General features: G+C 42.4%; 1 protein-coding gene across 1 annotated transcript in view; it reads right to left on the bottom strand.

The window, feature by feature from the left end:
- Window positions 1-231: 231 nt before the first annotated feature.
- Window positions 232-27,476, bottom strand: part of LOC142302796 (uncharacterized) — a 37,083-nt gene continuing 9,838 nt past the window's right edge. Inside the window, exons 2-12 of the mRNA XM_075343905.1 lie at window positions 25,178-27,476; window positions 23,041-23,142; window positions 22,513-22,634; window positions 16,763-16,821; window positions 14,549-14,685; window positions 12,253-12,324; window positions 11,231-11,396; window positions 7,704-7,865; window positions 3,239-3,345; window positions 1,752-1,828; window positions 232-1,461 (exon numbers count right to left, since the gene is read on the bottom strand). The exon at window positions 25,178-27,476 is cut by the window's right edge and continues 2,156 nt beyond it. Of these exons, the coding sequence (XP_075200020.1) occupies window positions 1,426-1,461; window positions 1,752-1,828; window positions 3,239-3,345; window positions 7,704-7,865; window positions 11,231-11,396; window positions 12,253-12,324; window positions 14,549-14,685; window positions 16,763-16,821; window positions 22,513-22,634; window positions 23,041-23,142; window positions 25,178-27,476 (3,339 nt within the window). The 3' untranslated portion in view covers window positions 232-1,425. The remainder of the gene's footprint in view (window positions 1,462-1,751; window positions 1,829-3,238; window positions 3,346-7,703; window positions 7,866-11,230; window positions 11,397-12,252; window positions 12,325-14,548; window positions 14,686-16,762; window positions 16,822-22,512; window positions 22,635-23,040; window positions 23,143-25,177) is intronic.

Below are 27,476 nucleotides of genomic sequence, written 5' to 3'. Positions count from 1 at the left end.
GGGAAGATCAAAGAGCTGCTATGGGAGCAGTGTGACAGCCATGCTGGTGATCAGTGAGTATATAGCGCTTGCTCCTACCCTTTGGCCCCAGATTCTGTTCCCCATAGACTTTATATGGGGACCAGCATCTGGCCAGATACCCTGGACTGCATGTAACTCTCCTTCCGTTTTTTTGCAGTCTGCAAAAAAAAAACGGAAGTCACATGGATGCCACACGGACCGTATACGGAATGGAATGGGACGGATGTGGTTGTCACACGGATGCCACATGGATGCATCCGCGAAAAAACAGGACCGTTTATGCGGACCGCAAAAATGAAACGGTCGTGTGAATGAGCCCGAACCCAAACAAATTCTGCTAAATATAGAAAATAAAATATCCTGGCAGCATTTAAATGTTATTTATGTTTTCTTTTATTTTTGGTTCATGTTCCCCTCAATGTATCATTTATACAAGTATTGAAGAGTCAGAGGCATTTTAGATTTTGTGTTAAAGCATTTCACAGCTACTACATTTGTGTACCTTTCTTTAATATAAAGAATATTAAAAATCAAATATATTAAAAGTCATAATAATAATAAAGTATAAATATAAAGGGGGTAAAATGACAGTAGCAGAAGAGATTATTCCGGACAGGACGGGATGGAATATATGCATGGGAGAAGAGGGTCCATGAACTGAAAAATACATCCAAGAATAAACTCCAGGTATAATGGTGAAGGGAAGATTCCGTCAATGACGAGAAGAAACAGTAGACTTAGATGAAATGACTTATGAAGGTTTGGCTACCAAGCATTAGACCTCAGTTCTGGTGAGTACGAAACCTTAGTACTAAGACTATAATGTAGTCTTTTGGTCTAGAATTTGGCAATAAATGTATTTAACACAATTCAGGACATTGATGGATTGATCCCTCCCAACTGATGATATAAGGCTTCATTTAAGAAGACACTAAGGTTGAAAAATTGATCTTCTCATTCACTATCGAAATAATGAGTGGTTGAGTCTTCACAGTTATTGATGTTGCCAATGTTGGTTTCATTGTTCCTTGGGCTTTCCAAAGGAGATCCAGAAGAAAACATGGAGATTGCCATCTCAATTACACCATAATCTTTGTGATTGACATTTCCCATACAGAACAGATTATTAATAAGGTCTAATTCCTTGTTTGTTGTTTTGTCCAAACAATATAGATGCCTTTGAATGAATCACTTGCCTATTGGCAAGTGATTCATTCCAAAGTCAACTCCAAAAGATGTTATTTTAATGGACTTTGGATAATGTGTCAGAGCTTTATCATTCTGTTGGATCCTGGTTGACCAGTCCATATGTGTTTATTGAGATGTAATGTGGTCCATTACTAAAGAATGCTGTAAATAATGTGCAATTTGGAAGTCCAATCCCATACTGTCCTGGAGATCACCCTAGCCAAGAGACACCACTGGTCTTTGAATCTTGATCTAGAGATCGAAAAAAAACAAATATAAGGTGAGTTTCTGAGAAAAGATCAACCAAATATGTTTAGATAAAGAGCTGCAATACTAAAGATTTAATATACAGACTACATTTAAAATTGTCTGAAGACAGTGCCCTTCTTTTTATATGCCCTATTTTGCCGTTTGGATGTCACAAAATGCCAGGACTTTGCTTAATTGGATGGTCAACTATTCACTTGAAGTGAAGAGAGTTAAGAAGACCAACTGATGACTTGAACATAAGATAAAGAGAAAACATTGATCAACAAACTCACCTCTAATGTGGTATCTATATTTTCCAAGTTGGGCGTAAACTTCTCCTTCCTGGATGAAAAGCTGTTCTTGGAAGAATCTGCAAAGATGAGAAGATGAAAAAAACATTTAGGTGGCTTCATAAAGGAGGTCATGAATACTTCTTTATCTTAAGGATGACATTGGAGTTTTATTGTTCATCTTTAGAATGGCAAAAGAATAAATGGATAAAACTAAACTTTGACCACCCCAAAGCTTTGCTGTCAAACCATGTTGAACCATTTATGGAAGTGAAGCGATTGCTGATAGATAAAAAAAAGTTTTCCATCAAATTTATTCAATAGGAATTAAACTTTCCTTAAAATGCTCTGGGGCCTTTTTAGATTTTATAGCATAATAAATTTAGAGGTTAACAAATAACAGAATAGTATACTCATCATGCCACTCAGCTATATTGACGCCAAAGCTCTCTACCCCTTGCTTCTTTGGCTACCTCTGGTCTTCATGGCAGTCAACATTGTCTTCTGCGTCCTCCTTCACTCTGTTCCAGGCTGAGTAGACCTTGAGCTATGGATGTCATAAATCCATTGCTTAAAGCCTAGCCAGCATCAGGAATGATGCATGGCGTGAAATTATGACTTTATGTCGTTTGTTGCTTGAGGCTTTCTCAGCCTGGTGCTGAGAAGTGCCATGAAGAATAGACCAATGGAAGCCAGGGCAGCACCTGGTGAGGAGCTACAGTGTCAGGACAGGTGAGTGATGAGGTGAGTAGTGATGGGCAAGCAGTACAAAGCTCGGTGCTCGGTACTCGTAATGATGAGTGAAGTCTACTCTACGATGCTCTCTTTTGCCGAGCCAAGCAGGTCAGACACTTGGATGAATTCAACTTAAGTAACGAGTATAATGGAAGTCAATTACTAGGCCTACATACAGCCAACCAAAAAAAAGAGCATTTCTGGGCGTGGGAGGGCGGTGTTTTTTTTTTTTTTCCATTTAACACATATCATCCGAAACCTTTTTTTTTTTTACCCCCAGTGAGAGCCTCTCACTGGGGTGCAGGCTTCCATCTTTCTATGAAGCAAGACAGCCCTTTGTGTCCAAACACCTGCGATACAACCCGCATCCCAATGCTCAATAGAATATCAAGCAGTGGCAAGAACGCTCTCCCATCATTGGAGGTACTGTATTTTTTTTTCCACTTCACTAGCCCTCTGCAATCCATGAAAATGACGGATGGCTGACATTTTACTGGATTCACACCAAAACAAATCATAGAGAATTTGGATTCAGATGAAACTTTTTTTTGTAAAATTGGAGAAGAATACGATTTGCTTCAAATTGATTTACTCATTTTTATATTAAACCTAAGTACAGTTGTCTTGTTCTTGTCAAATTCAATGATATTTTTGACAAAAGCATGGGATCTCACAGAGCAAAAGGAAACCCAATAGTTTACATCCTCCCCTCTAAAAAGTGACCCCTTTTTAGATAAATAATGAGGTAACTGTACCTTGATCTTCGTTATCTACGTCTTCTCCCACATTAATTGTACCAACATGCCAGTCTTCTTCCTTGTCATCATACCAGTTTTCTTCACCATCGTTTGCAAATGGATCCCTAGAACAAGGTAATAAATCCCGTAAATAAATAAACCAAATGTTTTATGTTTCATAGAATAGTTACGGAGGTAGTTTTGTTTATAAAACCCTTTTCACACACCCCATAGGGAAATTATGAATTAAACGCCAGTCATGGATAGTTATGAAAAGCGTCTTCTGCTTTGGAGGAGTTGTCCTGTCCTGCACTACATATGAAAACTAATGACTTAAATAGACACTGTGTAGTACTTTTTGTCCCCTGTGGAGGCGCTGTTTGTAAATAGAACACACGCTGCTCGAATTCCCCTGGATTACAGTTGATCGTTGGGCAATAAGAACATCGACAATTTGTGATCAGCTTATATTATTAATCTCATCAGCTTCTCCAGCAACTTGGGATTGTCCAAAGATGAGATCCCCGGTAAACATCTCCTCTCAACAGTGGAACACAAACACACACCACAAATATTTTTTTTATAGAGATTTTCAGCTTTAATCTTCCTTTTTACAGCATTCAGGATTAAAAATTCTAGTGGTTCATATAAATATGGAATACTAGCACTTACTCTAAAAATTTATATTGGTGGGAAAATATAGGAAATAAGTGTCAATTTTTCATGTATTTTTTACTTTTTCTTTAAGACCACAAAGGCCAATTAAAATAAATTGAAATTTTAAATTATTTTTATGTATTGAACTCATATTTTTCCCTATGATCGAGGAGCTTGTAACAGCAATTTGGATTGGTGGTAGATTTTTTTTTTTAATTATTTACTTTATCTGCTTTTAATTTATTTGTTTATTTATATTTAATTCACATATTGATCCACCATAAGGTTATAAAAGGCCTTTGGGGGGGCAATTCAATTTTTGAATATTTTTTTTCCTAGGATGTACCCTGTAACTGGGGCTGGCAAATTAGCCCCAGTTACAGTTAAAATGCAGCCTCCTGACTGCAAACTGGTTTTTTTTAGGACTCAATAGTATGTGTTCCTTCCCTATATCCAGTGGTTATATTATTGCTAGGTGTAGGGAGGGAACACATACTATTGAGTCCTAGGAGGCCCAGTCTGGTGGTGGAGGTGAAATAAAGGTTTTTCTATATTGTATAAACAGCACTTGTTCAGCGCTGTGTATACAGTGAAAGAGGAGGCAGAGGCAAAGTCAATACAATGCATAAAAGTCTATGGACAGCCCAAAGATCGTAAGGGGCGTTAAGGCATATCTGTCATTTTAATTTTTATTTCATACATTAATTGAAAATGTGAAAATAAGAAACTGTGATATATCTTAGTAGAAAAATCTACTTCTTTCTCCTCCTTGACTGATCATTTATGCTCAAAGTTCTCAATAAGTCTTCAGTGAATATAGATTTTCCAATTACTGAAATAGGAGATGAGAGCTGATGCTCATGAAGTTCAATGGGGAAGAGTAATTATTGTGTAACGAGAACTGCCTCTTTTTCCTCCCATTGCCATAGAATTTTAAGCAGCAACTGTCGTATCCTATCTCAGTAAGGGGAATGTCTGTTGTGACGACTCAGCATCTGTCCACTTGTGGGGGGGTGAACTGTTCTTAATTAAGTCAGATGTATGGTTCCTTTGCTATTTATTAAATCAAGAGAGGTTAGCCATTGTCTCATGTGGGAATGATCAGAGCCCTATTGCCTGTAAATGTGTCAGTGCTTCAGACTACATAGTTCTGAGGAAAATTATGTAGTTGGATTGAACTTGCGACCAATGAGAGAGCATGCATCTCCCACCAGTCCTGTAAGAGAATGGATTGGTATAAAAGGGCCTTGCTTCTGCCACCAAAGAGTTATTCCACATAACCTCAGCTGAGGAGCTATGGTTCCTGCTGGGGGAATCACAGAACTTTTTCACTTGAGATATTCTACATGATCTCAGCCTATGATCCATGGTTCCAGCTGAAGGATAACAGAACTGTTTCACTGTTCAACTCTGAGCCCAAAAATTTGCTAGTAGAACCCAGGTTGGGATAACTTGGTCACCTAGCTACATATGTTGCTGTCCTCAGCTTTCTAAGCTTGTCACGATCTCCTCTCAGTGGGTGCCCTCAAAAAGTGGGATACGGCTGGCTTAGATAGTTGACTCTGTAAGCCCCAAAGACACAAAGAAAAAGATTAAAATCCCTGGTAGACCAGTGGAAGGGTGAGACTCTGTTGCTTGTATCATCTTGTGTTGTTTCTGGGAATGTACTATATGTTTTTGCCTGTTGGTGACCAATAAAGTCTTACCAATGAGTGGTTCCATCACCCTGTGATGTTTGAGTAGTGTTTTGCCTATTGGGAAGAAGTCCGAGTATTCAGTGGGATGAGCCTTTGTCTGTGCGGTCTTTCTAAAGACAACGAGGCCAGTGGATGATAGCACCAACTAACCATCATGTCTGAACAGTTTTTTTTTCACTAAATACAGATTATTCTCATGAATTGGAAGGTAGACATCAGTCCAGGAGGTGGGAAAAAAAAGCAAATTTTTCTAATAAAATATATTACAACATTCCTTATTTTGAAATAAAAATGAAAATAACTATTACTTTCTAAACCTCCTTACAACATACCTAATTTTATATTGATATCTCAATGGCACCATGCCTGTACCTGTACCTCTTGCAACTCTGTACCTCCAACTATTCTTGGGTCTAATACCACTCCCTATAGACTCTAACCAGTGAATCAATTGGCACACTAGCAAAGTCTTGGGGCTATATAGGTACCTGGAGTGTCATCAAAGTTATGGGAAAGAGGAATATTATAGATGAATTGTCCCATCAGGGTGATTCCTAAGTGGAGCATCACAAAACCCTGACTGTAAATTGTTAGTAGGAAATTCCACCCAGAGCACAATAATCCACCAGTCAGGATTGACTTGTCTAGTCACGGTCCATCTCCAACCCAACAAGACCCCACTGCTAACCATTTGTTGATGTATTGAAATGAACAACATTCAAACTTCTTATTTTTTAATATAATTGTGAAGTATATTTCCTTCTGGATGCCATACTGGGCCTCCTAGGACTCAATAGTATGTGTGACCTCCCTATATCCAGCAGTTATATGATCATTGGGTGTAGGGAGGGAACACATCTCTCCTCTCTGAGCATCACAGACTTAGCCCTATCCTGGATCTCTTCATTACTAACTGACCGAACTTTCAGCGTCTCCAACTCTCACACCACCTCCTAATCCCACCCTCTATCTGTTGGTGTCCCAAAAGTTTCAGTTCTTGGACCCCTTCTGTTCTCCATCTACACCTTCGGTCTGGGATAGCTCATAGAGTCCCACAGCTTTCAGTATCATGTCTATGCCGATGATACACAGATCTACCTCTCTGGACCTGACTTTACTTCCTTACTAACCAAAATCTCACAATGTCTGCCTGCTATTTCATCCTTCTTCTCTACGCGACCTAAAGCTTAACATGGACAAAACAGAATTCATTGTCTTTTCTCCTCCTCATTCAACTCCTCTACCAAGCCTATCCATCAAAGTTGATGGCTGCTCACTCTCCCCAGTCTCACAAGCCCCTTCCTTGGAGTAACCCTCGACTCCGCTCTATCCTTCAAGCCGCACATCCAAGCTTTCTTCACCTCATGCCGACTGCAACTCAAAAAAATCTCCCAGATCCGTGCTTTCCTTAACCAAGAATCTGCAAAAACATTAGTACATGCGCTCATCATCTCCCGCCTCAACTACTGCAACCTCCTGCTTTCTGGCCCCGTTTCCAACACTCTTGCAACCCTCCAATCAATCATAAACTCTGCAGCCCACTTAAACCACCTCTCCCCTCACTATTCCCCAGCCTTGCCACTCTGCTAATCCCTTCACTGGATTCCCATTGCCCAAAGACTCCAGTTCAAAACATTAACCATGACCTACAAAGCCATCCATAACCTGTCTGATCCTTACATCTGTGACCTAGTCTTCCGGTACCTACCTGCACGCAACCTCAGATCCTCACAAGATCACCTTCTCTAATTCTCTCTTGTCTCCTCTTCCCACAATCGCATACAAGATTTCTCCCATGCCTCCCCCATACTCTGGAACACTCTAGCCCAGCATATCAGACTTTCTCCTACTGTGAAAAGCTTCAAGAGGAACCTGAAGACTCACCTCTTCCAACAAGCCTACAACCTACAATAACCCTCAGTCCAGTACACCACTGTGCAACCAGCTCTGTCCTCACCTATTGTACCATCACCCATTCCCTGTAGACTGTGAGCCCTCGCGGGTAGGGTCCTCTCTCCTCCTGTACCAGTCTGTTTTGTACTGTTAATGATTGTTGTACTAGTTTTTATGTATACCCTTTTCACTTGTAAAGCGCCATAATAATAAATAATGCTAATAATAATACTCACGATTTTTTGTCTGTGTTCTTTTTGATGAAAAAGAAGACAACAACACAAATTATAATCAACAGGACTGCGATGGCTGCTCCAACCCCTCCGTAGACTCCTGACTTTAATATCCTCCCGTTACAGTTAGACGACGTGTAGATGTACAGATCAGTTCTGGGACATCTAGAGAAATTTGACAGCAGCATATTACCATAAAATATTGTAAGAATTGAAAAATATTTAGGAGTCTACACATCAAAAATACGTCTCAATTAAAATCCCCAAAATAAGCATTCACTATTCCTTGTTACAAGTGTTACCTCCTGGTATCAACACTGCACTGAATCTCTTTCTACTATTTAAGAACTTTTTGATTTTTGATACCAGAGGTCCTTTGAATAATGGAGGTGATTCTCCATTGGTGGCATATTACCTTGATAACATTGTAGCACAATTTAACACATTCAGTGGAGAAGACCGTCCTGCTATGATAAACTAAAATCTACGAGGACTTATCCACTTAAGAAAACCCATTTTCAGAACCCATAGGCCACATTCCCATGCTCATTATTGAAAATAATAGTATCTCTGATCTAAAAGATATGTTTCCCTCGAACTCCCAGGCGGAAGATAGTAATATCATATTTCTATCACTATTTTAGCTTTCTATACATATGAGACATGACATTTACAGCTTTATCTACTTGGCTGATATTAATTCAATACTAATGGGCAAGCCATACAAGTTGTATTCAGCACTGCACCACAATGCCGAAAAAAAATGACTCCTATATCTATAGAACTCTCTATAGACCCAATATTCATATTTGGTAACTTGGCTTCGCAAAGTCTAGAACATTGGCCATGTTGCCTTGAGGTAAGGAAGTGCCTAATTTTTCAGGGGGGACAAAAGTGTCACCACACAAAGCTGTTCTTTCTTATTTGTACTGATCACATCACAGGCGGTGGCTGCATCACTGTTCCTCTTCTCAACTGGGGGTCGTTGAACAGATGGGAGGAAGAGATTTGGCCTAGTGCTCTGATTCACAATTCATAATGAAGCCATGCTCCTATGTTCCTCAAGTCTTATCTGATAATAGAATTGTGTTTCCTGATCGGGATCTTCATATCAACATAAAAAGTCATATTTGTTATAACAGTGTCTATGAGATCTATCTCTTCTGATTTTAGCTTGGTGACAACCATCATGGTCACAATTAGAGATCCCACATGAGTTTTCATTCAAGCTAAAGCCTGTAGACATACAGTAGTTGAATAATGCTTCTGACGAACACCCAAGAGTTTATATGTTCTCCTGGCTGTACATACATATTTATGTTGATAAATATTATATACAAGGTAGCCATAAGATAACTAGAATTGGCTGAAAATTGATATGTATGCTATTCAAGGCATGGGGAAACAGAAGGTATCTTAAACAATTTTTTATACCAAAACCACGTGAAAAAAGTAGTGCTCTACAGTGAGCACGACTTGCAACTCAGTCTGCCAGATGCCTGTCTCTTTGCCGGATCATGCACTGTTAGTGTGGTTGTTTTATGTGAATGCCAGGAATGCTACAGGTGCACTGAGAGCCTTTTGTCATTTAAAAGACCTACACACAAGTAGTGGTCCAATGGCTGTCAATTCGCTGAGACTGATGATGACACATTTGAGGCAACAGGGTTACTGAGTGTTCAGCCAGGGCGCGGACGATGACCGGTAAGTAGAGAGGTTGTGGAGGACATTGTCACTGCCGTCGTGGAACAAGGCACAAACAACCCTACCGAGAACAGCAGTGCACGCCACGCAGTGTTTCCAGGCAATTGGGGCTCCCGTACAGCACAGTGTGGAAAGTTCTCCGAAAGGTCTTGTGGACATACTAGTACAAAAATATCCATCATCAACAACTTCTTCCTCGTGACAATGATACATTTGCATTCATGTTTCTAGCGAGAGTGGAAGTGGATGGCAATTGGCCATGGAATGTTCTTTGGTGCGACGAATGGAACGATGAACACACAAAACTGTTGCATATGGTCTACCAAAAATCCGCATGCGGTCGGGGGGGGTTCCGCTGCATTCGCCAAAGGTAACTGTTTGGTGTGGCTTCATCTCATCATTCATCCTCAGACCATTTTTTTACAAAAAAATTAGGCCCACTGGTGTTACTACCTGTTCTGTGACAGCAGCGAGATACCAGACAATGCTGGAAACAGTGGTCGTTCCGCAACACCAACAGTGGCAATGTCTTCAGATGACCACCACCATGCATGATGGAGCACCTCCTCACATCGCAAATCCTGTGAAGAACGTTCTGCATGCACATTTTCCCGATGACAGGATTTTGAGCAGCTCCTTCCCTAAAGGGGGCTTTACACGGTAGCGATATCGGTAACGATCGGTACCAATATCGCTAGCATGCGTACCCGCCCCCATCATTTGTGCAACACGGGCATATAGCTGCCCGTCGTGCACAAAATCGCGCTCCCCCTTCACACGGCTTACCTGCCCTGTGATGTTGCTCTGGCCGGTGATCCGCCTCCTTTCTAAGGGGGCGGGTCGTTCGTTGTCACAGCGACGTCACACGGCAGGCGTCCAATAGAAGCGGAGGGGCAGAGATGAGCGGGACGTAAACATCCCGCCCCCTCCTTCCTTCCAGGTAAGGAGATGTTTGCCGCTCTTGCGGTGTCACACACAGCGATGTGTGCTGCTGCAGGAACGAGGAACAACATCGCTAATTAGAAATAAATGATTTTTGGTTTTAGGACGACCTCTCCGCGGCAAACGATTTTGGCCGCTTTTGCGATCGTTTTAGATTGCACAAAAGTGTCACACACTGCGATATCGTTAATGATGCCGGTTGTGCGTCACTAACGACGTGACCCCGACGATAAAACACTAACGATATCGTAGCGTTTAAAGCCCACTTTACGCATGGCCACCGCATTCGCCCGATCTTAATCCTTGTGATTTCTGGTTGTGGGGACACTTGAAAGAGCGTGTTTATTGGGGAAATGTTGACCCCCTGTCTGACTTCAAAGATCGCATCATTTTGGAAGTGCACAGCATCCCGCCAGACATGTTACATGCAAGCATCAAGCATGTTCTGCATAGCATGAACATGATCACCATGCATGATGGCGGCCATATTGAACAGTTATGCTAGTCTGTGGAACAATTGTGACATCTTCAATTATTGGCACATGGTTTTGGGACCGCTCGCTCACTGTACTGCACCACTTTTTCACCTGGTAAGGAGTTTTGGTATAAAAAATGTTTTAAGATGCCTTCCTTTTCCCCATGGCTTGAATAGCATACATACCAATTTTCAGTCAATTCTGTCCACTGCATCAGTCTGCACATGGCTTCAGGTTATTTTATGGGCACCTTGTAGTTCATAGTAATCATACTGATATGAACAATTATGTATGTGGATGGAATGGATAGCAAAGAGAGAGCACAATGTAGAAAGTCAGAGTCAGGTACTAAATCACAAATTGAAGCAAAGTGATATTAAATACTAATTGTTTTAAAACTTTACTTACAGGCAATGTGGGCCGGTATAGTTCAGGAGTTGGCAACTTCCTTCGTGACAATTTGTATATTTCTTAGACATTGCGTCACATTGAGAAATGCAAACCAGTGTGTCTCCAACAAATACTGGGTCGTAAAAGTCTTCAAATCCATCTGGAACCCTTGTGATGCACAATTCTGCAGATGAAACAAAACATTTTAGGCAACATACTGTATAACCAACCCATTTGTGTCTTATGTGATGTGTCACTTAATTTTTCAAGCATTGTGTTCAATTGCTCCCAAGTATCCTAGATATCATGTTTGAAAAATGACTTGAATTTTCCCCAGCTAAATGCGGGACAAATGGATTTAAGGAGCATCAAAGAGACTAAAGGCTGCTTTACACGCAGCGAAATCGCTAGCAATGTCACTCGCGAAAACACCCGCCCCCATCATTTGTGCGTCACGGGCAAATCGTTGCCCATGGCGAACAATATCGCTAGGATGCGTAAAACAGACTTACCTTCTTAGCGACGTCGCTGCGGGCGGTGAACAACCTCTTTTTTAAGGGGGAGGTTCAGGCGGCGTCACACAGCGGCCCGCCAATAGAAGCGGAGGGGCGGAGACCAGCCGCATTAACAACACGCCCACCTCGTTGCCGGAGGACGCAGGAATGCTGTTGTTCGTTGTTCCCGGGGTGTCACACGTAGCGATGTGTGCTGCCTCAGGAACAACGAACAACCTGCGTCCAGCACCAGCAACGATTTTTTTAAAATGAACGATGTGTCAACGATCAACGATTAGGTGAGTATTTTTGATCGTTAGAGGTCGCTCGTAGGTGTCACACGCAACGACGCCGCTAACGAGGGCAGATGTGCGTCACGAATTCCATGACCCTGACGACATATCGTTAGATACATCGTTGTGTGTAAAGGGGCCTTAACTCTGTGCAGTGCCCCACCTCTGAGGATATCCCATTTTAGTGAATATAATGGCTCAGTTTTGGCCAGAGTTTTCATTCAGAAGTAATTTCTCCACAAACATCACTTACCTTCTTCAGTTATCAGATTGTCAGTCTCTGTAACTTGGAACCCATCAGAAATGCAATTGCTAATTGGCAAATCTGTGAATTAAAAAAAAAATAAACAAAAATAACATTCATTCAATTGTCCAACTACAAAGTAAAACAAACACCTAGTTCCTTTCCTTAAGATGGAGCGTGGCATTAAAATAGATAAAGAGGCTAATACCAAGATAGGCTCCTTATCTCTAGAGTATCAATGACCGCTACATATAATGAGTGCTTCCAAAAAACAATTTGAGCAAAGGTCTTTGGAAATTGGAAGAGGTCAAGTTCATCTTCACTTATTAATATCTCCAGGTTTCATTTTGAAACATCATTTTTGTATGAAATTCATCGAAAAGGAGCACTTTTCCATTTTGTACATTGTCAATGATCACGATATAGAGACAATGTTCTAAAACCAATAGCAGGAAAAGGTAACAAAAATGCTGCAAAGTAAGAACTGGTTAAAAAGTATAAATATTAATAGTTTATTTGATCAAAAATATATATATTAATGTTGCCAATTTCTTGGTGTCCTCAATGCTGAGAAATACAGAGTGATACTTATCCATCATGTAATCCCATCATGGAGAGAAATGATTGGCCCCAAAAGTATTCTGCAGCATTACAATGATACCAAATCTAGAGTCAGTGTCAGTAAGAGTTATCTTCAGTGTAATGATGAACAAGGCATCCCGAAAGTGATGATCCGGCCCCACAGAGCACTTAACATCAACCAGTCTGTGTGTGATCACATGAAGAGAGAAGGATTTGCACAAGCCTCATACACAGAAGATCTGGGGTTAATTCTCCAAGATGTTTGGAACAAACTTCTTGCCCCGTTCCTGGGTTCCTTCATAAACTGTTTGCAAGTGTATCTAGAGGAACTAATGAAGGCAAAGGCTGGTCACTACTGATGTGCAAGCACTAAAATTCTCCAGTGCTCGTTACTCGAGCCAACCAGGTCAGACGCTTGGATGGCTCAACTCAAGTAACAAGTAAACAAGCATCCATAGGAGTAGAAAGTCCACGGCACATCCAGTAAGTTTCCCAAAAGTGCTTTATTTTAATTCCATGTGTGCATTAAAAGAGCGGGCAGAGAACCGGGTGCAGGTCTCTAAAAGACTACATAGGTAAGGATAGTTGACCTCGGGGAGATCAATATCCAACACCGCGGAGACACCATCACGTGTTTCTCAACGCAGTGACACTAGATCAAGGCCCCCTGGGAAAATATGCAAAACAAGAATGCCGCGGAGACACCATCACAAGATTCTCAACGCTGGCAGGAAACTAGCCAGGTCTTTCACCGGGAAGGAACAACCACGGGAAGGGCAGTCTCCAGTCAAGGAGACTACCTATGCCAAACATGGTATCCATCCACAGACAGCTGTCTCTAAAAGACGACGTCCGCTTCGTACCTCTTGGTACTTTGACGGGTCGTACCAAGAGGTACGAAACTTCCGTTGTCCTTTAGAGATCTGCACTCGGTTCTCTGCCGGCTCTTTAAATGCACCCATAGAATTAAAATAAAGCACTTTTGGGAAACTTACTCGATATGCCGTGGACTTTCTACTCCTATGGATACTTGTAAAGTTCATCTGCCATCTTTCCACGTGCACCAGAGACCCACATAACGGAAGGAACCGACCAGCTCACTCCTCCCTGGCACCGCAAAGAGCTCAGCTAGGTAGTGCAGAACCACATTCTTGTTTGTTGGTCAAGTAACAAGTATAATGGAAGTCAATGATTGGGCTGTTCGGCTCCTCAGCCACATACCTCCAGCCATAGACAGAGCATTTCCTGGGGAGTGAGGTTTTGTTTTTTTTTGGACACACTACATTCAGATGTTTTAACCAACATTGAGAGCCATTCAGTGACTACAAGTGTCTCTCACAGAGGTGGTGGCTCACATCTTTAAGTGAAGCGAGCCTGCGCTTTGTGTTTATTGTTTCATGGATGAAACATCTGAGCACCAACAATACTCGGCCAAGTAACATGAGTAGCCGAGCACCCCGATGCTTCATCGAGTTTTGACCAGTGCCAACTCGCCGAGCATGCTCGTCCATCTTTAGTGGTCACCAAATAATGATGGGATTTATATTTCTCTTTTGTTCGTTTGCTTTGTATTTTTTTAATTGTTAATAAAAACTATTAACACTTCTACTTTTGAAAACATTCTTATTCTGCAGCATTTTTAATTTCCTTCATAAAATGTTTGCACAGTACGGTATAGATGGAGCCATCCTCCATAGCTTTCATGTGAGTAACTCTTACTTACCAGGGCTGTTACATACGATACTCTTCAGACCTTCTTCTACTTTTTTCATGGCTTCTTCATACTGATCAGCAATAGTAATACCAGACTTGTGTTCTATCTCGATAAAAACATCATAATCCACCAAAATACTTCCTGGACTGTGGATGATAGATGAAGCATATTATTATATCAAAAGCACAAATTACAGATCCTTAAAAGGTAGGACTCTAAAAAGTTAATTTTCTACACAGCTCCGTGGTAGTCATAATGATGAGTAAAGACTACAGTGCTTGGTGCTCATAATGATGAGTGAACGCTACAGTGCGCGGTACTCATAATAATGAGTGAACTCTACAATGCTTGGTGCTCATAATGATGAGTGAACACTACAGTGCTCGGTACTCATAATGATGAGTAAAGACTACAGTGCTCGGTACTCATAATGATGAGTAAAGACTACAGTGCTCGGTTCTCATAATGATGAGTGAACACTACGGTGCTCGGTACTCATAATGATGAGTGAACACTACGGTGCTCGGTACTCATAATGATGAGTGAACACTACAGTGCTCGGTGCTCATAATGATGAGTGAATGCTACAATGCTTGGTGCTCATAATGATGAGTGAATGCTACAATGCTTGGTGCTCATAATGATGAGTGAACTCTACAGTGCTCGGTGCTCATAATGATGAGTGAACACTACAGTGCTCGGTACTCATAATGATGAGTGAACTCTACAGTGCTCGGTGCTCATAATGATGAGTGAACACTACAATGCTTGGTGCTCATAATGATGAGTGAACTCTACAGTGCTCGGTGCTCATAATGATGAGTGAATGCTACAATGCTTGGTGCTCATAATGATGAGTGAATGCTACAATGCTTGGTGCTCATAATGATGAGTGAATGCTACAATGCTTGGTGCTCATAATGATGAGTGAATGCTACAATGCTTGGTGCTCATAATGATGAGTGAATGCTACAATGCTTGGTGCTCATAATGATGAGTGAATGCTACAGTGCTCGGTGCTCATAATGATGAGTGAACACTACAATGCTTGGTGCTCATAATGATGAGTGAACTCTACAGTGCTCGATACTCATAATGATGAGTGAACTCTACAGTGCTCGATACTCATAATGATGAGTGAACACTACAGTGCTCGATACTCATAATGATGAGTGAACACTACCGTGCTTGAGTGCTCGTAACTCAAGTTGAGCAGGTAAGATGTTCTGATGGGCTCAACTGCAGTAACTACTATAATGGAATTCAACGATTGGGCAGTTCGGCTCTCCACCCACATCCAGCCAAAAACAGAACATTTCCAGGGGGAAGGAGGGTTTTTTTTTGGGGATTCACTACATTCGAAAAAGGTTTTTATGTTTTCACTCCAAGTGAGAGCCACATCTGAGCACATGAGATACTCGGCAAAGCAACATGAGTACCCAAGCACCCTGATGTTTCATCAAGTACCAAGCAGTGCTACCACGATCGCACATCATTAATGCTTAACCAACATACAAATCCATAATTGGGGACAATTTAACCTATTGTGTCACACTTCCTCTGCCGATGGTCTGGTGGTAATCCATACATTTCTTATAGAGCTAACATTATCAACAATGTAATATCTTTTTGAGTATCAATTATTGCAACTCCTTTCACCCTTAGGCTGCTTTCACACATCCGGCTTGAGCTGTGCGGCTCAATCCGGTTGTGCAAGCTATGCAACGGATGCGGCGAAAACACTGCATCCTTTGCATAAGTTTTTCCCATGCGGCCCGTCCGTTTTTTGCCGCTTGCGGCATGCTACCGAGCATGCGAAGTGGCAAAAACCGCATGCGGCGGCCGGATGCGGTTTTTGCCGCATCGCGCCGCATCCGGCCGCCATAGGCATGCATTGAAAAATTCGGCGCGATGCGTTTTTTTTTGCCGCACGAAAAAACGTTCCAGGCAACGTTCCATCCGGCCGCCGCATTGGCTAAATCTGCCGCATGCGGCAAAAACCGGATGGAACGCAAGGCCATGCGGCACAATGCGGCACTAATTAAAGTCTATGCAGAAAAAACGCAACCGGCAGCAAAAAAAACGGTTGCGATTTTCCTGCAAAGTGCCGGATTGTGCCGCATTGCAGAAACCGGAGGTGTGAAAGCAGCCTTAAAGAAATTGCTGTCACTAAGGATTGAGCCAGTGTTTTTGAATGTTCATAACAATTGCTGAAATATTTACCTGATATTCAGAATTTGCACGTCCTGGTAACCTGGAACATTTTGGTAGACAACGTTCATCTGTTTATGGGGGAAAGAAAGGGAGCAATGTTATAACCTGATGACCAGAAAGCCCCAGTGAATCACGGCTATGCTATCCTTCATTATCCGAATACTTGTTTGACTAGTCCTTGAATCTTCTACTATACTACATTTAGGCACTGTGGACATGGTGCAATTTTTTATGTGTTTTTGCCAAAAATCTGCATGTCTATCCTTATCCCAATACAGTCAATAAGAATTCTGAAATGCTATGCACATGTTGCTTCTTTTTTGCTTGCAGTTTTTGGTGCAGAAAAAGAAGCAGCATGTCAATTGTTGGTCTGTTCTTTGCTGCGTTTATTTTAGCCCTTAAAAAATGCACCAAAATGCACCAAAAATGCATGCATTTCTTGATGCCTTTTTTCTGCCACAAGGTGCATTTTTTGGATGGCAACACAAAGCAGCAGCATGCGGACATAGCCTAAAGGGCATTTTACACACAGCGCCATCGCTAGCGATGTCACCGGTGAAAGCACCCGCCCCCGTCGGTTGTGTGTCACTTGCAAATCGCTGCCCGTGGCACACAACATCGCTCGGACCCGTCACACGGACTTACCTGATTAGCGACGTTGCTGTTGCCAGCGAACCGCCTCCTTTCTAAGGGGGCGGTTCGTTCGGTGTCACAGCAGCGTCACTAAGCGACTGCCCAATAGAAGCGGAGGGGGCGGAGATGAGCGGCCGTAACATCCCGCCCACATCCTTCCTTCCTCATTGGCAGCGGCCGCAGGTGCGATGTTGTTCCTCATTCCTGCGGTGTCACACGAAGCAATGTGTGCTGCTGCAGGAACGACGAACAACCTGCGTCCTGCAACAGCAACAATATTTCTGAATAGAACAACGTGTCAACGATCAACGATATGGTGAGTATTTTTGATCGTTAACGGTCGTTCGTGCGTTTCACACACAATGACGTCGCTAACGAGGCCGGATGTGCGTCACAAATACCGTGACCCCAACGACATCTCGTTAGCGATGTCGTTGTGTGTAAAGTGGCCTTAAGGCTCTCCCTGATCTCAGTGACTAACCCATGTCCTATTTGACTTTGCTTCCTTGGCTAGCGATGAGCGGGCACTACCATGCTCAGGTACTCAGTACCCGTAACTAGTGATGAGTGAGCACTACCATGCTCAGGTGCTCAGTACTGGTAACTAGTGATGAGCGGGCACTACCATGCTCGGGTGCTCAGTACTAGTAACTAGTGGTGAGCGGGCACTACCATGCTCGGGTGCTCAGTACTAGTAACTAGTGATGAGTGAGCACTACCATGCTCAGGTGCTCGGTACTCGTAACTAGTGATGAGTGAGCACTACCATGCTCAGGTGCTCAGTACTAGTAACTAGTGATGAGCGGGCACTACCATGCTCAGGTGCTCAGTACTAGTAACTAGTGATGAGTGGACACTACCATGCTCAGGTGCTCAGTACTGGTAACTAGTGATGAGCGAGCACTACCATGCTCAGGTGCTCAGTACCCGTAACTAGTGATGAGTGAGCACTACCATGCTCAGGTGCTCGGTACTCATAACTAGTGATGAGTGAGCACTACCATGCTCAGGTGCTCAGTACTAGTAACTAGTGATGAGTGGACACTACCATGCTCAGGTGCTCAGTACTAGTAACTAGTGATGAGTGAGCACTACCATGCTCAGGTGCTCAGTACCCGTAACTAGTGATGAGTGAGCACTACCATGCTCAGGTGCTCGGTACTCATAACTAGTGATGAGTGAGCACTACCATGCTCGGGTGCTCAGTACTGGTAACTAGTGATGAGCGGGCACTACCATGCTCAGGTGCTCGGTACTCATAACTAGTGATGAGCGAGCACTACCATGCTCAGGTGCTCAGTACCCGTAACTAGTGATGAGTGAGCACTACCATGCTCAGGTGCTCGGTACTCATAACTAGTGATGAGTGAGCACTACCATGCTCGGGTGCTCAGTACTGGTAACTAGTGATGAGCGGGCACTACTATGCTCAGGTGCTCTGTACTAGTATCTAGTGATGAGCGGGCACTACCAAGCTCGGGTGCTCAGTATTTATAACGAGTAGTAAGACACTTGGATGGGCTCAACTTGTGTACCGAATATAATGGAAGACAATAGGGAACTAAAGCATGTTTCTGGAAGCTTTGAGTTCCTCATTGACTTCCATTATTGTCACAAGGAGGTTTTCTCAGGCATCGCCAACTGTCATGGTGATGTCAGGATCTGGGGAAACTTCAGATTCCTGAACTCTGCCTGCTAACTTCACAGTGGTCTGTGATCAGTGCAGGGTGACTCGAGCATCGACTCACAGACCTGTGGTTCATGGCTAGGTTAGCAAGACTTAATTTCTGCTGGTCTGCTTGTTAGTATCCTTGGTTACATGCTACGGGAGAGCCAGTCACACTCCCGCTCCTCCTATATATGCTGGCTGATCAGTTCTTATGTTGCCAGCTATAGCTCGACTATATCTGGTCTGGTGAGGTGATGTGATCTAAACTTACTGGTGGTTGTGATATTATTGTTGGGTGCTGTTGTAGTGTTAATAACCCTTGTTATACATTTGTTGCTGCCTTTCTGCTCTTGCTTTTTTCCTTAGCCTCTTTCTGTCTGTTTGTGTGTTTGCAGTGTGACTGAGTTTCTGTTATCGCTGTCTGTCTCCTTTCTGTTTTCATCACACTCCCGCCCCTTGCTTCCCTGGGGAACAGATCAGCTTTACTCATTATAGTAAGCAACGGGACTCCGGCGTGTCCACAATTAGGAGTAATGTAGAGGTGAAGGATAGTCTAGGATTCCTATGCATTAGAGACAGCATAGGAGCCCCCTGTCCCTTGCTGTCCCATAGTCACATTGTGATAATTATACTGGGTATAAAAGCAAGCTTAGAAGAAGGTAGAACAAAGTATAATGGTATATCATATGGCCACGATTCTACAGGCCCGCGTTTTCCATATAGGAGATCTGATCCATTGCCCTACTGGCAACTAATCTTCACTGAGAGTGACATTTTTCGTCCTTTTGGTCCCATTGAGGGACAATTATATATCAAGCCTCTACACATATCAAGTGGCCATCAGCTTATAGACCTTGTAAGAGGTATACCTATACGTACCATTATACTTTATTCTACCTTCTTGTAAGCTGCCAATAAAGGCACTAACCTAGCCTGACTACACCCCACCTATGGGTGTCTTCCCTCCTAGGCTACCTCACTTGACGTGTGTTCTCCTTGAAAAACGCTGTTGAATATTAGCCGAAACGTTGAAAGCAGGATATGTCTTGCCTGTCTCTGTTTTCTATGATCTATTTTCCTATAGGTTGCCAAAGTCTTATCCCTATTTAATTTTGGAGTCTTAAGCCTGCTTTACACGTTGCAATTTCGCATACGATATCGTATGCGATTTGCAACGCCCCCATCGTATGTGCAGCACGTTCAATTTGTTGAATGTGCAGCACAAACGATTAACCCCCGTCACACGTACTTACCTGTCCATACGACCTCGATGTGGACAGCGAATGTCCACTTCCTGGAGTGGGAGGGACGTTCGGTGTCACATCGACGTCACGCGGCAGCCGGCCAATAGAAGCGGAGGGGCGGAGCTGAGCGGGACGTAAACATCCCGCCCACCTCCTTCCTTCCGCATTGCCGGCGGGAGCCGCAGGACGCAGGTAAGATCTGTTCATCATTCCCGTGGTGTCACACACTGCGATGTGCGCTACCCCCGGTACGATGAACAATCTGACGTGCAATTTCAAAGACAGGTACGATGTGTATGCGATGGACGTTTTACCGTTCAATCGCAATCGCACGTACCTGTCACACACTGCAATGTATCTTACGATGCCGGATGTGCGTCACTTACGACGTGACCCCGCCGACACATCGTAAGATACATTGCAGCGTGTAAAGCGGACTTTAGTCATCGATAATGACTGAGTGGCATATTTCTTCTTTGTAGGCCCCAGCTAAAAGCCAAAAGTAGAAACCTCGGACTGTGATACAGTCAACACAGACCAATAGCTGTACAGAGGGGTCTGCCCGTAAGTTTTATTGAATTTGGTTAAAGAACCTAATTTCTCTGGAAACATTTTCATGACATGCTACCAGGCTGCACTCCATATGACAACCACTATACAATATTATCAAACATACAATATAACATAGACATCTCCTGATAGAGCATCACTAAAATCATCTTTTCTTTTAATGCTGGTCATCTCTGTATAACGATCTCAGCAGTCACTGTGACCCTGTCACACAATGTCAAACACAGCGATGTGTCCTGCCCAGCAGGACATCGCCTTTGAAGAAAATGGCCTGGACCATTCTGCAACGACTAGCGATCTCACAGCAGAGGCCTGATCGCTGGTAGGTGTCACACATAACGAGATCGCTAACGGGATTGCTAGCGATCTCGTTATGTGTGACGGTACCTTAAGGTAGAACACAGCTGTACAATAAAAGTTTGTATTTCCTTTTATTAGGAGATATGTGCTCTTAAGGTCTATTGTGTCCATACCGATAACACAGTGCAAGTAACAAGCCCACCCACAGTACCTGTAAAGGGATCATGACCTTTCAGGGATGCAGGGGGAGAGAAAAGCACAGGGTTATTATTATTATTTTTTTTTTTTTAACAAACTGGATTTATTAAAAGGGGACAACCTCTTTAACAATCTATAAAAGCATAAATTATCAGATAAGCAGATATGAATAAGCAAGAAGGATGGTAGTGGCTTTTAATACCACACATACCACACATACCACACATCCAGTCCCTCACCACCTCCTGCCGTCTTCAACTCAAAAATATTTCCAGAATCCGCCCTTTCCTCAATTTGCAATCTACTAAAATGCTAGTGCATGCCCTCATAATCTCCCGCCTCGACTACTGTAACATCCTCCTCTGTGGCCTCCCTGCCAACACGCTCGCCCCTCTGCAGTCCATCCTTAACTCTGCTGCCCGACTTATCCACCTCTCTCCTCAATACCACCCCGCTTCTCCCCTCTGCATGTCCCTCCACTGGCTTCCAATCTTCCACCGTATCCAATTCAAACTTCTAACACTGACCTACAAAGCTGTGCATAATCTTTCCCCTCCGTACATCTCCGAACTACTCTCCCACTACACTCCAACACGTCACCTCCGGTCCTCCCAAGATCTCCTCCTCTCCTCCTCTCTCATTCGCTCCTCACGCAACCGACTCCAAGACTTCTCCCGAGCATCCCCAGTCTCCTGGAACTCGCTGCCTCAACACGTCAGACTATCCCCTACCCTTGCAAACTTCAAACGGAACCTGAAAACTCATCTGTTCAGAAATGCCTACAATCTACAATGAACTCGCTGCCGCCCGACCACCGTGCGGAGCTGCCGCCCGACCACCGTGCGGAGCTGCCGCCCGACCACCGTGCGGAGCCGCCGCCTGACCTACACCCCACCTATTGTCTCCTCCCCATAATCCTATAGAATGTAAGCCCGCAAGGGTAGGGCCCTCTTCCCTCTGTACTAGTCTGTCTACTGTAACTTGTATACGTATTTTGTATGTAACCCCCTTCTCATGTACAGCACCATGGAATTAATGGTGCTCTATAAATAAATAATAATAATAATAATAATAATTATTAGAGTAGATTGTTAGACTGTGCAGAATCCCTGAAAATTTCTAAATCTGTTCCCGTCAATACTTACATCTACTTTAAAACCTTTTTCAAACTCTTTATACTCATCGGATTCTTCCTCCTTCAGTTTGTCAGTATATTCCATCTCTTCGAATCGTAATGCCACATTTATATTTGTGGTGACATGTCTATCTGTGTAGAGAGAATGATCATACAAATATTGGTGAAGAATAAAGATCTGGAAAAATAAAATCCTCTAAGCTCAACTATTACTATGTGAGTAAATATCTCTGAAAATAACGAACAACAGTAAAAAACCAATCCCGCTCTCTTTGTTAAACCCCACCTCTTTTCTCCCATTCTGCTTATATATATATATATATATATATATATATATATATATATACAACTTATACAGTATATATATATATATATATATATATATATATATATATATATATATATATATATATATATATATATATATATATATATATATATATATATATATATATATATATATATATATATATATATATATATATATATATATATCCAATTCACATCCTCTATATGTTGTCTGGGATAAGTTTCTTACCTATGGGAATTCTGTCCACAACATATTCACAAGAGGGTCCATAAAATTCATCTTTACATACACACTTATTTCCATCGTCATAGCCTCCATTTTGACATGGCGCTGTAGAAAAGAGCTGTTGAGTTATAACTTACAAGGTGTTAATGAACAGATATTTGTGCATATGTTTGTATCTATAAAAAAATATATAAAAATATATAAAAATTTATATCAAGTAGCTTGAGAAAGGGTCTGTGTTAGTACCAAAACATTGTCATACAGGCTAATAAAATACACAGTTATATTTATTTTTGGAGTCCTGCCTCTTTATATTTTTTAATATTCAAGGGATCATGAGATTGTTAGTCAAGGAGGCCTGCACTATTTTTCATTTTTATTGTGGCTTTGTTTTTTTCTTTACTAATTATCTATCTATTGGTCTTTCTATCTATTTATCTATCTAATCTAGATATTTGGATATTTGGTTTTATAAATATACTGTATATATATGAACTGGAGAGAAGAATGAAGGACCGCACTCCGTCCACTTTACAGGAATAGGATTTATTTAGCGGTGCAGGGTAAAAAGCCGGAGACGCACTGTGAGCTGGCTCCCAAGCAACGGACAACGGCCGTTTCGCCTAATGAGGCTTCCACGGCTTCGTCCGTTGCTTTGGAGCCAGCTCACAGTGCGTCTCCGGCTTTTTACCCTGCACCGTTAAATAAATCCTATTCCTGTACAGTGGACGGAGTGCTGTCCTTCATTATTCTCTCCAGTTCATCTATACTTGGACTTTGTTTCTCTGGACGAGCACCCCCGCTCAGGACATGGTAATTTACAGCCCTCCACGAGCACACGTGCGTTACCGCAAGGTGATATGCGGTGGTGCTGGACGGACCACTTCTATTTTGTTGCCATACAGTATATATATATATATATATATATATATATATATATATATAAATATACAGAGAGAGAGAGAGATACAGTATATAATCACTTTTGTAGGAAGTAGATGTTCACAAAGCTGCCAAAGGTCGGGGTTGCCAGAGGTCAGGGCAATCAAAATCAGGAACACCAAAGGTCAGGGCAATCAGAATTAGGTCCACCAAAGGTCAGGGCTTACAGAGGTCAAGGCGGCCAGAGGTCACAGCCACCAAAGGTCAGGGCTGCCAGAAGTCAGGGCAATCAGAATTAGGACCACCAAAGGTCAGGCCTGACAGAAGTCAGAGTGGCTATAGGTCAGAGCCACCAAATAGCAGGGCTACCAGAAGTCAGGGCAATCAGAATTTAGACCCCTAAAGGTCAGGACTGACAGAGGTCAGAGTGGCTAGAGATCAGAGCCACCAAAGGTCAGGGCTGCCAGAAGTCAGGGTCACCAGAGGTCAGAGCCACCAAAGGTCAGGGCTGCTAGTAGTCAGGGCCACCAAATGTCAGAGTCTCCATAGGTCAGGTCTGTCCTTTGGGCCCAGTCTCTAATATGAAAATGATCTACTCTACCTGTACAGATGGGTATTTGGTTAACATTATATTTTCATGGTCAAACAGACACTCTTTCTAGTTGTTCTCCTTCTAAAATAATGATAGCATTGGGGTTCCTGACATGACACATACAAGTAACCAGAGATTTAGAAGACCTACAGTAGTGATCTACAGTTTTTACCAACTATTTTATATCAAATAGATGATAAACAAAATGGTTGTAATGGATAACAGCAGATTGCTGTCACTTGCTTATTATTTTTTTTTGTTGGCTATCACTTGGTTATTTAGGGTGTTTTCATATTTAAACTGCACTATGCTATATGACCACAAGGGGTGCTGTGGTTTCTACTGGAGACTTGAGTTAAAATGTGAATAGGTAAACACATATATCGAGTCTGTGTTTCCCTTACAATTTTTGCAGCTTGACCCATTTTTACATAGAATTCAATCTGCCAATCACATTAGAATGCACAAAACCACAACGTATATCACCTGAGGACCTGATATTACCTGCCAGACATATATTTGTTTCACAGAACTTGTCATTCATAGGTGGAACTATCACTCTTGGGTATTATGTCATTTTACTGATCTCAATGTCATCTATATGACCTCTTATTAATATTATAATATACTGCAGTTATAAAAAAAAAAAATCTGAATTTTACTTACGTCTTGTAGGCCCATTTGGATTTGCTGTACGTCTGGTTGTAGTTGTAATTCTGGTTGTAGTTGTAATTCTGGTTGTAGTTGTGGTCACAGTAGTGGGTGAAGTAGTCACGGATATACTGGATGATACAGAAGATGAAATATCCACCGTGTCTAATGGTGATATTGACGTAGATACCATTTCTCCAGAACCCGTTGTTATCAGTATATCTGTTGTGCGGATTTCTCCAGATCCATCTGTTGTTTTCGCTGTTGGGTCCATTGCGATGGTGGAAAATTCAGATTCCACAGTGTTCACTTGAGATGATTCTGAAGAAGTTAAGGTTGAGCCTTCAGATCCCTTAGATGTTGTGACAAACAGTGTCGGTAAGTCACCAGACGTTAATTGAACAGTAGAACTTCTTCCAGAAACATCAATCGTCGTGTACAGAGCGGTAGATCTTTTTTCGGTAGAAGCAGCAGTTGGAACTTCAGTCTCATCAATGTCATTAGTTGCTGCAGAAGTGTGACTTGTTGTACCTGTTCCTGGTGAAGCTTCACTTACTTCCAGGGTTGTGACTGTCTCTTGAGTTGATTTCGACTCTTCAGGGACCCCTGTTGTAACAAATTCAGTATTGGTATGTGATGTGGTCCCAGGTTCTGGAGGACTGTCAGTTGTGGTGTGAAAATCAAATGTTGTAGAGATATCAGAGCCTCCAGGTGTAGTTAGTATGTCAGTTATGGATGTTGGTGTCGTCTCAATATCTCCGGTAGTTGTTATATCTACACCTACAGAAACCTCTGGTGTTGTCAAAATTTCGGTAACTGATGATACTGTTGTATCAGTCTCTCCAGTCCCCTCCGGTAATGTGGAAATATCAGATTCAGTAGTTTGAAATGATTCAGCGTCTCCAGAAACTTCAGGTCTTGTGACTATATCAGTTACAGCAGTGGGGATTGTTTCAGTGTCCCCAGACACCTCAGGAGTTGTGGTTATTTCAGGTACAATATTTGGAGTTGTTTCAATATTTCCAGATACTTCAAGTGTTGTGGATACTTCAGGCACATCATTTGGAGTTGTTTCGCTGTCTCCAGTTCCTTCAGGTGTTGTGAGTATTTCAGTTACAGATGTAGGTGTCGTATCAGTGTCCCCAGACTCTTCGAGTGTTGTGGATATTTCTGTTACAACAGAAGGCATTGTTTCAGTGACTTCAGATGCTTCAGGTGTTGGTGATGTTTTAATGACCCCTGACCCTTCGAGGGTTGTCGATATTTCAGTTGCAACACTTGAAGGTGTTTCACTGTCTCCATATCCTTCAGGTGTTGTGATTACTTCAGTTATAGATGTGGGTGTCATTTCAGACTCCTGGAGTCTTGTGGATATCTCTGTTGCATCAGTTGGAGTTGTTTCAGTGTCTTCAGTTCCTACTGGTGTTGGTGATGTTTGTGTGTCCTCAGACCCTTCAAGTGTTGGGGATATTTCTGTCACATTAGTTGGAGTTGTTTCAGTGTCTTCAGTTCCTTCAGGTGTTGGTGATGTTTGTGTGTCCTCAGACCCTTCAAGTGCTGTGGATATTTCAGGCACATTAGTTGAAGTTGTTTCAGTTTCTTCAGTTCCTTCAGGTGTTGGTGATGTTTGTGGGTACTCAGTCCCTTCGAGTGTTGTGGATATTTCCGGCACACTAGTTGGAGTTGTTTCAGTGTCTTCAGTTCCTTCAGGTGTTGGTGATGTTTCTGTTTCCTCAGACCCTTCAAGTGTTGTGGATATTTGTGGCACATTTGTTGGAGCTGTTTCAGTGTCTTCAGTTCCTTCAGGTGTTGGTGATGTTTCTGTTTCCTCAGACCCTTCGAGTGTTGTGGAAATTTCTGGCACACTAGTTGGAGTTGTTTCAGTGTCTTCAGTTCCTTCAGGTGTTGGTGATGTTTGTGTTTCCTCAGACCCTTCGAGTGTTGTGGATATTTCTGGCACACTAGTTGGAGTTGTTTCAGTGTCTTCAGTTCCTTCAGGTGTTGGTGATGTTTCTGTTTCCTCAGACCCTTCGAGTGTTGTGGATATTTCCGGCACACTAGTTGGAGTTGTTTCAGTGTCTTCAGTTCCTTCAGGTGTTGGGGATGTTTGTGTGTCCTCAGACCCTTCTAGTGTTGTTGATATTTCCAACACACTAGTTGGAGTTGTTTCAGTGTCTTCAGTTCCTTCAGGTGTTGAAGATGTTTGTGTGTCCTCAGACCCTTCTAGTGTTGTTGATATCTCCAACACACTAGTTGGAGTTGTTTCAGTGTCTTCAGTTCCTTCAGGTGTTGGTGATGTTTGTGTGTCCTCAGA

This window comes from Anomaloglossus baeobatrachus, chromosome 4 (genome assembly GCF_048569485.1).
Source record: "Anomaloglossus baeobatrachus isolate aAnoBae1 chromosome 4, aAnoBae1.hap1, whole genome shotgun sequence".
NCBI classification, from domain to species: domain Eukaryota; kingdom Metazoa; phylum Chordata; class Amphibia; order Anura; family Aromobatidae; genus Anomaloglossus; species Anomaloglossus baeobatrachus.
The sequence above is the reverse complement of the archived record's forward strand: the minus strand, read 5'-3'. Positions and strand labels throughout refer to the sequence as shown.